Source organism: Portunus trituberculatus, chromosome 44 (genome assembly GCF_017591435.1).
Source record: "Portunus trituberculatus isolate SZX2019 chromosome 44, ASM1759143v1, whole genome shotgun sequence".
Taxonomy (NCBI): domain Eukaryota; kingdom Metazoa; phylum Arthropoda; class Malacostraca; order Decapoda; family Portunidae; genus Portunus; species Portunus trituberculatus.
In genome coordinates, this window is record NC_059298.1 from 28,843,588 (window position 1) to 28,857,586 (window position 13,999).

General features: G+C 42.1%; 1 protein-coding gene across 1 annotated transcript in view; it reads right to left on the bottom strand.

Moving 5' to 3' along the window:
- The window catches only part of LOC123518844, a 200,089-nt gene that overhangs the window by 143,680 nt on the left and 42,410 nt on the right, over window positions 1–13,999 (bottom strand). The window contains 4 exon segments of the mRNA XM_045279883.1: window positions 1,856–2,024; window positions 7,163–7,390; window positions 8,793–8,863; window positions 12,873–13,038. Coding sequence (XP_045135818.1) covers window positions 1,856–2,024; window positions 7,163–7,390; window positions 8,793–8,863; window positions 12,873–13,038 — 634 coding nt within the window.

Here is a 13,999-nt window from a genome sequence, read left to right on the forward strand (position 1 = left end):
GACGTCCTCGGCTGTGCCACGGGGCGTTGTATTGGCGGAGGTTTTCATTGATGAGCGGGAAGTAATTGCTCTCATTCCCACACTGAGCAGGAGAGTGAGGTGTGTCAAAGTGATAAGAGTAGAGTATAGGTGAAAATACTATTGCTCCAGCTTCTTGTAGTCTTAGGAAAGGTTTAGTCGCAGCCAGATAGCATAAATGTTGCATCTCTTTGTATCTTTTATCGCTATTTTCATGCTAACTGCTCTACTGATCTTGTTAACTGCATGCCTTCCCCGTCCTAGGGCCTCACTGCACAAGGCTTTCTTCCTCTCACCCCTATTCTATCCAACAATCCCTATTCTATTCTATACAACAATCTCAATCATTCTATTCTTCCCTGTCTGCTTCTGTATTTTCATTTTCCAACGATTTGTCGATTTTAAGAGGGAGGTTCGAGACATTTGTCCCTGATTTTTGGCAAACTCTACTAACGTTTTACGGAACTAGGAATTAAGTGAGCCTTTTTTGTTATATTGCCTTGGCCAGCTTCCCTTCTTCACACACACACACACACACACACACACACACACACACACACACACACACACATATATATATATATATATATATATATATATATATATATATATATATATATATATATATATATATATATATATATATATATATATATAAGGAGAGGTGCAGGACGTTATGAAGGTTACACGTAGCAGGCTGTGTATAAAACATACCTGGCCAATTCCATTTATTATCACCATTCCGAAATCTGCTTAATCTTTTTCAAAAGCTCCCTAATGACTCAGCGTTAACAGCCTGATTGCCGAGTTTGTTCCGATCATCGACCACTTTGAGAATGCCCCACATGTGCAGGCGCGCGCGCACACACACACACACACACACACACACACACACACACACACACACACACACACACACACACACACACACACACGCTCGACTCACAATCGAGAGGACCGGGTTCGAGTCCCGGCGCGGTGAGGCAACTGGGCAGGCCTCTTAATGTGTGGACCCTGTTCACCTAGCAGTAAATAGGAACGGGATGTAACTAGAGGGGTTGTGGCCTCGCTTTCCCGGTGTGTGGAGTGTGTTGTGGTCTCAGTCCTACCCGAAGATCGGTCTATGAGCTCTGAGCTCACCCCGTAATGGAGAAGACTGGCTGGGTGACCAGCAGACGACCGTGGTGAATTACACACATACGGACACACAAACACTCACTCACACACACACACACACACACACACACACACACACACACACACACACACACACACACACACACACACACACATGGTGGGTGACCAGCAGACGACCGTGCCGTGGTGGTGGAAAAAAAGACACTTTTTGGATAATCCTCTTGGCTATCGTTCTTTGTCTTTTAGGAATTCACACCTAAGTGGGCATTTTTGTCATATATTTTTTGTTTCCTTTAACCGATACGTACTCCTCTTGCATAAACACACACACACACACACACACACACACACACACACACACACACGCCCGGTAGCTCAGTGGTTAGAGTGCTGGCTTCACAAGCCAGAGGACCGGGGTTCGATTCCTCGGCCGGGTGAAGATATTTGGGTGTGTCTCCTTTTACGTGTAGCCCCTGTTCACCTAGCAGTGAATAGGTACGGGATGTAAATCGAGGAGTTGTGACCTTGTTGTCCCGGTGTGTGGTGTGTGCCTGGTCTGAGGACTATCCGAAGATCGGAAATAATGAGCTCTGAGCTCGTACCGTAGGGTAACGTCTGGCTGTCTCGTCAGAGACTGCAGCAGATCAAACAGTGAAACACACACACACACACACACACACACACACACACACACACGTACCCCTGGTGATGTAGGTGAGATCCAGCAGGAAGCCTTGACCGCCCTCCCCGGAGTGAGTCATGAAGGTGATGAGCAGAGGCCACGAGGAGCGGAAAGCGCGGCGTTGTGGCAGCTCATTCCCTCCGTGACGCATCAGAGGCCTTGGTCCCCGCGCCCCCACCTCCCACACCTGTTGAGAAAGGCAAGGAGTCACGGTGAGGAAAGTGGCGCCTGTTACCTTCTTTCTTTTTTTTAATGCAAGAGAAGTTGGCCAAGGGCAACAAAACAATAAAAAAAAAGGTCCATTTGATTGCCACTTCCCTTAAAAGAGTGATAGAGTTAGCCAAAAGTCTGGGACAAATGTTTTTCTTCTTCCCTGAGTGACTAATGAAGATGAACGAGAATACTGAAAGGTGTGAGAAATTTTAGAGCGATAACTAGTATGTAGACCAATGGCTGTTGACTGGGTGTGCTTTAGACTGACACCTGATGGGGGAGTCAATTTTAGAAGTGCTTACCTGACTGACTAATGAAAATGGATAAGTATACTAAAAGGTGCGAGAAATGTTAAAGCGCTTGATAACTGGTATGTACATCGATGACTGTTGACGCCTGATGGGGGAGTTGTTCTAGTAGTGTTCATCATGTTAATGTTGATTTGACTGATGGGTAAGTGTGTTCAGAAGTGATAATGGCGTTAGAATGGTGACTGACGGGTGTGTTAAGAAGTGTTACAGTAATGACAGGTGAATGAGTGTGCAGGAAGGCGTGCAATGTGTTACTATGTGTTCATCATGTTAGTGTTGATTTGACTGGTGGGTAAGCGTGTTCAGAAGTGTTTATATAGCGTTAGAATGGTGACTGGCGGGTGTGTTAAGAAGTGTTACAATAATGATAGGTGAGTGAGTGTGCTGAAAGGCGTGTGAAGTGTTGAACCGACGATTGCTAAGTGAGCGTGTTGAGAACTGCCGAGTGTGATACTGATGAATGGTGAGCGAGGGTGTTTGTAAATATGAAAAGGTCGACGAGCGGTGAATTGGTGTCTGAAAATGATGTCTCGAAGTGTTAACGTGATTTGTGATGGGTGAGAGAGAGAGAGAGAGAGAGAGAGAGAGAGAGAGAGAGAGAGAGAGAGAGAGAGAGAGAGAGAGAGAGAGAGAGAGAGAGAGAGAGAGAGAGAGAGAGCAGGTGTGTTAGCAGTGTTAGATTAACGACTATAATGAATGTACTGTAGAAAAATTAAAAGTTTCAAAAATCACAAAGTTTTCATTGAGATAAACCTCGAGATTAACACAAGTCTGTCCACATTTCACTGCCATAAAAAAAAAAAAAACACTACAAAATCACTAATACTCACTTTTACCTCACCCAACATAACCTTTCACGCACAACCTTACACTTCTAAGTAACAAATACGAACACTACTCATCACTCTTCTTCAAACTAATCAACAATGTAACTACCACGCATATACAGCAGTCACGCAGAGACAGAACAGAGAACCAAGTGAGCTGCACACCCACAGTCTGGAATAACTAAAGCATTACTCAAAACAAATAGCGTTGGTTAATCAAGAGAGGGAGAGAGAGAGCAGAGTACATTGCCTCCTCTCAGTTTTTACAACACACTACACTCACATATCAGATTAAACACGTCCGCATGACCTGTTCCCTTATCGCTGGGCAAGTGGGCGGCTGATCTGTCTGCGAGTCACGTGTGGAAGAGCGGTAATATGTGGAGTTTTAGTGGGCGGGGAATTCAGAGAACGGGGAGGAATAAAGGTAAAAGGGAACGAAAAGGAGAGAATGAGAAAACGTGAGACATGAAGAGAGATTTAAAGAAAAGATTTGCCTCCCACTACGACTACTTTTAAAGGCCATAGAGATGATTAGGAGTGTTTATCCTGTTGACAATAACGAAATCTTGTTACTCTTACAACAGACCCGTAAAAATACTCTTAGAAATTCGTGTAACTTCATCTACAGGCTACAAAAAGTAACAGAGATGCGGCAGAAGTGTTTTAGAATGTCTCCAAGTAAGAAAAAGAGTAAAGGAGGAATATGTGGAAGGCAACTATATCAAATGAGGTGAGATGAGGAGAAATGGATAACAGAAACATTGAAGGATGGGTGAATGGATTGTACATAGAGGAACATAAAAACATATAAAAACAATATAGAGGAAGAAGAAAGTACCATACAGGGCAGACAGAAAGGATGTGAAGATAGAGTAAGGAAGGAAAAGAGGAAAATGGCATGAAAGTACATCAGATAAAGAAGAGAAAAAGGAATGAATTAATGAAAAATGAAACAAAAGGAAAGAAAAAATGATGAAAGGGAATTGCAAAAAAATGTAAATAAAACAAACGATACAAGAAGAAAGAAATAAAGAAAATACAGAGGTGGAAGCAAATAGAAAAAGAAAGAGAGAGAAAATAAATAGAGACGAGAGAGAGAGAGAGAGAGAGAGAGAGAGAGAGAGAGAGAGAGAGAGAGAGAGAGAGAGAGAGAGAGAGAGAGAGAGAGAGAGAGAGAGAGAGAGAGAGAGAGAGAGAGAGAGAGAGAGAGAGAGAATGAGTTACAGGAGAGATAAAACATACATATGGATAAAATAAATAAAAAAAGCGAAACAAGAAAAGAACATGGAAAATAAAAAGAAAAAAGAGAAAACAGAAAATCAACACCATAAAGAAACCCCCAAAAATATTAAAAGAATGAAAGAAAATGATAATAAAAAGCAAAAATAAAAAAAAAAAAATTCAAGGAAACCAAAACAAGATGAATAACTCACGCATTCACGGAAACACACACACACACACACACACACACACACACACACACACACACACACACACACACACACACACACACACACACACACACACACACACACACACACACACACACACAGAAAGGTCAAACAACCACCTAAATATTATTGCACAAAATAATGAACCAACTGATTTTTTTTTCTTTTTCACTACTCTCTCTCTCTCTCTCTCTCTCTCTCTCTCTGCAACCTCAGATCATGAACAAATCAAGGAACAGCATAACAACCACAAAGAAGAGAGAGAGAGAGAGAGAGAGAGAGAGAGAGAGAGAGAGAGAGAGAGAGAGAGAGAGAGAGAAGCGGCAGTGGTGCAGAAGGCAACAACAGCAAGAGGGTGAGCAGAGAAGCAGAAGGAATGGATGCGTATGAAGGGCAATGCTAAGGAAGGAGATAACGATATTGAAAGACAGGAAGGAAACAGAAAGGCGGTGAGGTGAGATGAGGAAAAGAAAAATTATAACGTTAGATAGATAGATTGATAGAGAGAGATAGATAGAGGTGAGTTATAGCAAAGGATACATAAATACAGGCTGTAACTTGACTCTAGAGAGATTCATAGGGAGACAGAGGTGAGTGATAACAAAGAAGTAACTGGACCATGGTGAAGACAAGGGATAAGAATAGTTAAGTATAGTTACGGCCACTTGTCAATTTCCTTCTTTCGTCACTCCTGTAATGGTGAGGTTCCCATATTGACCGTGGTGGCAGCGATGGAGAGTACGTGTGGCAGAAGGTTAGTTATTGAGAGCAGTGTAGCTGTAGAAGGTACGTTAGGTTAGGTTAGACTGAAGGGTAGGTTAATGGGTGCAAGAATTCAGTAGACGAAATTTTGTTCTCAGCTGAAGCAAGACAAGCTACGTGATAAACATGAGGTAAGAATGCATAGTGTTGGCTACTCTGGTATACACACACACACACACACACACACACACACACACACACGCGCGAGATAGATAGATAGATAGATAGATAGATAGATAGATAGATAGATAGAGAGAGAGAGAGAGAGAGAGAGAGAGAGAGAGAGAGAGAGAGAGAGAGAGAGAGAGAGAGAGAGAGAGAGAGAGAGAGAGAAACAAACGCAAAGACCAATGATAAAAGCTCTCTTACAACACATCCAAGCTGCAATTCTCGCCACGATCAACGCACAAACTCCCAAAACTTTGATGAAACGTGCGAGGGTTGAGCCGCTCTTGCCGTTATGAGCTTTTTGGGGACAAACTTTAAAGGTCATCCCACCATGACACCATCCCACCATCACGGGCACACGCATGAAGGAACACTCATACTTCAGAACTCCATGGAAGCACTTGGATGAAAAGAATGAGAGGCCACGTGCATCAATTAACCCCTTCAGTACCACGACGGATTTCCATATTCATTTTGGTTGCTACCTGGTGACTTTATACAGGTTCAGAAGCTCATGTAGGGATTAAAATAGTGAGGACTTTGGCCATTAATCTTCTGACCTCCATAGACCCTTTCTAATGTCAATAAAATGGTCTAATCGTATACAGATCTCAAGGTAAAAATGAGTCCTAGAACTGGAGGGGTTAAAGGCGACGAGGAAAGACAAGAGTGGTGTTCGTGGCTGTATGTCAGTGCAGGTAAAGGAAGTAAAGTATGGTTAGTAATGCATGTACGTATAAAAGCTCTATTTCCGGATGATATTCCCTCGTGCACCGGTGATTGGTGAAGTAAAGGTGAGTCTTGCACAGAAAATGGGTCTAGACATGGAGATTGTGTGGGAAGGGTGAGTGGGAGGGTGAATTTTGTTAGTCTGTTGATTTTTTTATTTATTTTTTATTCTTATCTGTTTATTTACTTATTTTATTTTTTATCTTATTTATCTATTTTATTCATTTATTTACCTATTTATCTATCAATTAATTTATTATTTTTTTCATTTATTTATTTATTTATTTATTTATTTTTTTTTTTGTATGTTTGGATTGTTGCAGGAATGTTTTAATGTTTTGCCATGAATGCTTCGGTGTGTTGCATTGTTATCAAGTGTTGTTTTTGTCTTTGATTGATGGTGGTTGTAGTGTAGTAGTAGCAGTAGTAGTAGTAGTAGTAGTAGTAGTGGAAACAGTAGTAGTAGTAGTAGTAGTAGTAGTTGTTGTTGTTATTTTTGTTGTTGTTGTTTTATGTTATGATCTATAGCGCCTGTAGGCATACTTGAAGAGTATATTTGGGAAGCGTTGTTCAGCTTCCTCCCATTAGTGGCGCAGGCAGTTTTATTTATAGTGGTACCCATATCAGGGTCCATATCACCACCCATGCGCATCTTTGGTGTAACCACCTAGAACCTGGTTATCATGGTGATATGTAGCTAACGTTAAAGCACTCAACAAATTCCATAACTTCAAAGCGGTATGTGGTGGGATTCGAACCTACGCGTGGACGTCTGCCTGATCCCACGCTCACCCCCTTATCCACTACGTCACTATCCACTTACCTATCATCCACACACATTCTATCCACACAGGCACTCACCGTGAGCAGATCCCTCTCCGCGGTGCTGAAGCGAAGGATATCCAGCTCCACCACCTGGCGCGGCGACAAGGCCACGCGCCAGGTGCAGTTCACCCACACGGGGTACTGGACGCGCGCCACCCACGACCCTCCATCCCGCACCTGCCAGCTCGCGCCGCCCTTGGGAACCTCCAACTGCACTTTTTGTGGTTTGTCCTCGTCTTTGTTGGGCCTTGGTCCGGGCAGCACCTGCGCAGAGTAAACACACACATATGCATAAAAAATGTTTTGTTTGGGCCACAGATGTATAGTTTCTGAACTCAAGAATTTATTTAACCATTTCAAATTTCTGAGTGTGAAAATGGCTGTGTAAAAGGGAAAGTGGAGTTAAATAGCCGACTAGACCGCTGCTTGAAAATACTCGTGATATAGAGAAAGGTCTTGGCTAATGCAGAGCTCAACCTACTATAGCCAGTGTAGAGATGCACCAACACTCACCTCCGCAACAATTCAAGCACTAAGAGTGAAAATAAAAAAAATCTGAATGAAAGTTGCAGAATATACCAATGTTTACTGATCGTGAGATGGTTTATGAATAGCGTTAACCAGACACAAGAAGAAATAAGAGATGTTTAACCTTTTTCTTGAATAAACCCTTTCATCATTCCTAACTCTGGCGAGGCCTCCACTAGCATAACCACTGACCCACACAGCACAGCAAGGCTTCCACCACCCTAGACGCCCACTCCCAAACTCCAACACCTTTTCCATCACCCCAGACTCCTAACAAAGATCATGAAGGTTTTTTGTTCGTAACTGATGGAAAGCTATATCACACTGGTACCTCACTGCCGCTACTCAATTGACTGGTTACATTGTGTGAGTACCTCGTTAAGAGCAAGTGAAGTGACAGCCGTGTGCCTCTCTTCTACACTGGACACTACACACATTGCTAACTCGTTTGCATCACCATACTCGGCAGTACGCTAAATTACACCTGTGCTAGATACATCTATGCCGTGCCCTTCCTGCTCAGTGGCCCGATGTGGGAATCTGGTGGAGGTAAGAGTAATGGTAGTAGTAACTGTGGTTATGATAATGGCAGCGTAAAGGGACAGCCCAGCCTCAGTTCAGGAGGCAGCGTGTTGGAATCCTGGCTCACTATATCAATCTGAGTGTGTGTGTGTGTGTGTGTGTGTGTGTGTGTGTGTGTGTGTGTGTGTGTGTGTGTGTGTGTGTGTGTGTGTGTGTGTGTGTGTGTGTGTGTGTGTGTGTGTGTGTGTGTGTGTGTGTGTGTGTGTGTGTGTGTGTGTGTGTGTGTGTGTGTGTGTGTGTTCTAAGAAGAAGTAGGCCTAGTCAAGTAATTTGCTGCACTTCCGATGTGTCTTGTGTTTTCCTTCAGTCTTCACTCCATTGACCTGCTAACTGACAATCTCTTTACAAAGCTCACGTATCGTCTTTTCTGTAAAATACTTCCTGCTTACTCGACATTTCTGTCCATTTTCACTCTACTATACTATAATTCCTGATGCATTTTATTCTTTTCTCCATTTCCATACGTCCACACAAGCTGCGTCTACTCAAACATCACCTTGTACTTCGTCACTTTCACTCACTTACTCAGTCACTCACTCAGTGTAGGCATACTCACCCCGCGAAGGTTGAGGGTTGGCAGGGCAATGAGCTGGTCTTCCGTCAGCGTCACGCCGCCCTCCACGCACGCTGCAACGACACAGAACAACACTTAGGGAGAGTTTCCAGTAGCCGCACAGGAGACGGCGCGATAAGAAAACGTAGAAGGAGAAAGATGGATTAGATACAAGTAGAAATCTGCGAGTATAATGGTCGGTGGTTGGGAATGTGGGAATGTAGTTTAAAGCCAGTCCACCTTAAAAGACTGTTCAAAAGCATATTAGCAATTGTTTTGATATTTCCTTTTTAACCCCTTCGATACAGGGAGGCCTTTTTATCTTTAGTTCTGGGTATGATTAGGCGATATTGTCTACATTAGGAAGGGTCTAAGGAGGTCAGAAGATTAATGGCCAGAGTCTTTAGTATTTTAATTCCCACATAAGTTTCTGAAGCTGTATTAAATCTCCAATTAGTAAGCAAACTATATATGAAAACGTGTCATGATACTGAAGTTTGAATCAATTTGAGTTATGAGCACAGGGTAAATAAAGCCAAAAAGGGAGTTTCAAAGTATGTATATAGTATGTAAGTATGTGTGTATATGTATGAATCTATATATACATATTTCTTCACTTTTAGTCATTTTAGATAATACAGTGCTGTACTCACTATTTACTTATCAAAGCTTACAAACATCCAAAGCTTTTCACTATTACAGACAAACAATAGATAGTACTTACTCTAGTAAAGAACATGAAAAAAGACATTAAAAATACGGGAAGCTGCAAAAATCAATGAGGTCTACATGAGGTAATCTTTGTATGAAACCTGCCTACCTACCTGTTTCCATCTCCCATTCCCATCCATACATTCATCTTCTTTCAAAGCTCTCTAATGACTCACGACTAGCAATCTAATTATTGAGTTCGTTTCTTCATCAATGACTCTATCTGAGATCCAATCTCTTCTTGTCTCTTTCTTAAATCTATTTTTTAAAACTCGAATCTCTTATTTCTAGTTTCATCCTGGTTACTGATACTGAGATATTTCTTTACATCCCTTTTGGTGTAACTCCTTTACCACTAAATCCCTTCCGTACCATGACACGTTTCTATATTCATTCTGCTGACTATTTGGTGATTTTATACAGCTTCAGAAACTTATGTGTGGGGTTAAAGTAGTGAAGACTGGCCGTTAATCTTCTGACCTCCATAGACCCTTCCTAATGCAAATAGAATCGTCTAAAAATACTCAAAATTCATGGCAAAAATGCGTCCCAGTACTGAAGGAGTTAAAGACTACTATCAGGTTCCCTCTTAACTTACTGCCCTCCAAGAAATGTAAATTATCTAGTGCTGTAAAAAAAAATATTTATTGTACATTACTTACATTCTTACTTTGTAGTTTAAAGGGCTTTGAGATAGAGAAATCCCAAAAAGCATCCTCTTTAGCCCATAAATTAACGTGAAAAGCCCACGTGGTATAAATAGAAAAAAAGAAATACAATAATACATAACTAACCTCGTAAGCTGAGTTTAATGGCGAGTGAAAACACACAAAGCGTTCTTACTGTTGCTACTTACTAAATAATGACACGAACACTTCAATATGAGTCTCCCCTATCATTCACCCCCAAACTTGACGAAATTTACAGATTAGCATACCTTTACATCCAAAAACAACATATTAAAGTTTCAAGCCAATCGGACTTACTATAAGCGAAATATGAGCAAATTGAGGTTACTGGGACACATTTTTACCTTGAGATTTGTGTACGATTAGACCATTTTATTGACATTTGGAAGGGTCTATGGAGGTCAGAAGATTAATAGCCAGTCTTCACTATTCTAATCCCCCACATGGGTTTCTGAAGCTGCATAAAATCACCAAATAGTAAGCTGAATGAATATGAAAACGCGTCATGTTACTACAGAGGTTAACAAGAAATACTTTTGGGTTTCTTTCTGTCGGTATTCATCTAAACGTCGGAATCTACAAAGTTACGTGGTGTGTCTAAAAGCAAGGAGACAAACCGGTGTCGCGTTATCAGGCCATGACCGTGATCCATGGAGTCTTAAAACGCAACAACAAGTCTCGCCTGAGGTTACTGCAGGCTCACCTTAACGGGACGGCAGTTTCATCAGCAGAGTGTACACAACAATATTGGGGCATACATAACATTAATGCGCGCCACGTGTTCCCGCTCGTAAAACCTCCGCCTCGCCATAAATATTGTGATTCACGTTCACAGCACACCAAGTCCTCGGCAACACAGGAAGGTTGACTCGGAGACGTGTGTTTGTTGCCAGTGCTTTCTCTCCGCGAATACTGACTCGGAGGTGAGTTGTTGGGTGGACAGGTGTAATATTCAGGCAGTCAATCGTCAAGAAAAACATCGAGTGAATGATAACTTAGATGAATAAATAGATAAATAGTGATATAAGGAGAGCATCAAGACATGTAAGGGACTAAATTGATTAACTTTATGGAATCTGCTCCTATAAAGGTCCTTCTTACATGTCCCATTATTGATGTTTAAAAGAAAGATTTACACCTCGTATGTTGAATTATTTAGCAAACTGTGCATGGGAGAAATGCGGGACGAGTTTCAATAAAGTAAAAAACAATTAGTCGCTTTCCTAATCATCGTAAAACCTGGCACTACTTAAGTCAAGAGACACTGAAAACTAGGGCCACATTTCCATAACGTTATAAAAAGCGATTAACACCATATATAAGAAAAACAAACAGTATCAAATTAACAAAACGTAGAGAACCTGTACACATAAAAAAAACAAAACCACGTGACCTTCCATTACCACCCTATCATCAAACTAACCCCTTCAGTACTGGGACACATTTTTACCTTGAGTTTTAGGTATGATTAGTCTATTCTTCCTTAAAATTCTTCTTTTTCTATTTATATGCGTTCAAGGAGACTTGCTGAATTGTTACTGGCGGTATACTATTAAACTGGTGTTCGTATTGGGAGCAAGAGGAGGAGGAGGAGGAGGAGGAGGAGGAGGAGGAGGAGGAGGAGGAGGAGGAGGAGGAGGAGGAGGAGGAGAAGAAGAAGAAGAAGAAAACAGAGAAAGAAAAAAAGGAGGAAAAGAAAGACAAGGGGAAGGAGAAAGAGAAAAAAGAGAAGATGGAGGAGGAGGAGGAGGAGGAGGAATATACAAAGGAATACAAAAGAATACAAAGGAAAGACCAAGCAACAACAGACCCTGGGGTCCTTACTAGGCTGCTTGGTTAACTATTCTATACTAACTACATAGTGTTAGAGACAGGACAGGAAAGCAAAAAAAAAAAGGACAGGAAAGCAGAAGAAGACAGGAAAGCAGAAAGGACAGGAAAGCAGAATGGACAGGAAAGCAGAAGGAGGAGGAGGAGGAGGAGGAGGAGGAGGAGGAGGAGGAGGAGGAGGAATACAAAGGAATACAAAGGAAAGCCAAACAGCAACAGACCTCTTGGTCCTTTCGAGGCTGTTTGGTAACTACTTCTAACTGGCTAAAGATAAGAGAGACAGGACAGTACAGAAGAAGGTTCCTCCCCATCCGCCACTCCCTCCAGGGAGGAAGAGGAGGAGGGAGGCCAAGAAAAAAGGATTGCAGAGGATAAAACAGAGAGAGAGAGAGAGAGAGAGAGAGAGAGAGAGAGAGAGAGAGAGAGAGAGAGAGAGAGAGAGAGAGAGAGAGAGAGAGAGAGAGAGAGAGAGAGAGAGAGAGAGAGAGAGAGAGAGAGAGAGAGAGAGAGAGAGAGAGAGAGAGAGAGAGAGAGAGAGAGAGAGAGAGAGAGAGAGAGAGAGAGAGAGAGAGAGAGAAGGAGAATGTAATTGAGAGAGAGTGGAGTGGAAGGGAGAGGTTGGAGGAAGGGAGAGGAGGAAGGGAAGGAGAGAGAGAGGAAGGACTGCAAAAGAGGAATATACAAAGTGAAAGAAGAGGCGTTAAGGAATTGGTAAAGAGGACGCAAGAGGAAGAAGAAAACACACTCACACTCACACACACACACACACACACACACACACACACACACACACACACACACACACACACACACACACACACAAGGCCTCTCCTCTCAGCCGGCTCTCCCTTACCTCTGGGCTCGTAACGGTAAGCCAGCATGAAGCCATAGTAGGTGGTGTAGTCATCACTGAGGAAGTCAATGACCAAGGTATCTCCAGGGGAAGTGATGAACCACTCCCCTACGAGGTCTCCTGACTCCCGCAGCAGCTGTTGTGTCCGCGCCTCCGAGCTGTAGATCTGATGAAATGATAGAATTAGCAAAGGTTTTAGATTAAAGTCAAATTTCATTGGTTTTAATTCCGGTATCCATCACATCTGAAGCTCTCCAGAATGTCAGTCAGGTAAACACAACTCTCCACAGTAGTAACCTCTTTGAAAGCAGCTTAATTCCTTCAGCACCCTGACATGTTTCCATATTCATTTTGCTTACTATTTGGCGATTTTGTCCAGCTTCAGAAACCCATGTGAGGGATTAAAATAGTGAAGACAGTGGCCATTAATCTTTTGACCTCCATAGACCCTTACTAATGTCAATAAAATGGTCTAATCGTACACAAATCTCAAGGTAAAAATGTGTTCTAGTATTGAAGGGGTTAAACTAAAGAGCCCGAGCGAGACTTGATCTGCCGAGCTCAGCAATGAGACGCCAGCATGTTACCACTGCACTAGCCAGAAGTTAGATTACGGATTAGTTCTTTACCTGATCTAAATACTAACACTTATAAGTCAAACGCTGCGCTATCTTACTAGAATCATTCACACAGATGGTCAGTCATGTTTTACGGATGTAACAAAAGAAAGTCACCGAGCGAATCTTCCTCGTTCACTCACTAAACCTCATATTCTTAAACGATTTGCTTTCTCGCTAAGACCACTTCTTCAATGGGTGTAAAGTTGATTATAGTGGACAGTGACTGGCAATTAACTGGGTCTTTTTCTTTATTTTTTTTTGTTGTCCTTAACCAATTTCCCCTCTTATATGAAAAAAAGTCAGTGAATAAGGACAGACGTGCTGAAGAGTGCCATGATTAAACTCAGACTGCAAGAAGAGGACACAATGATTAGATATAGATGGGAAAAGTTCAATGGAGAGGCTGACTTCTACACACTGGGAATAAGATTTTTTTTTTTTATTTATACCATGTGGGCTTTTCAAGGGAATTTATGGGCTAAAGGGGATACTTTTTTAGGGTACCTC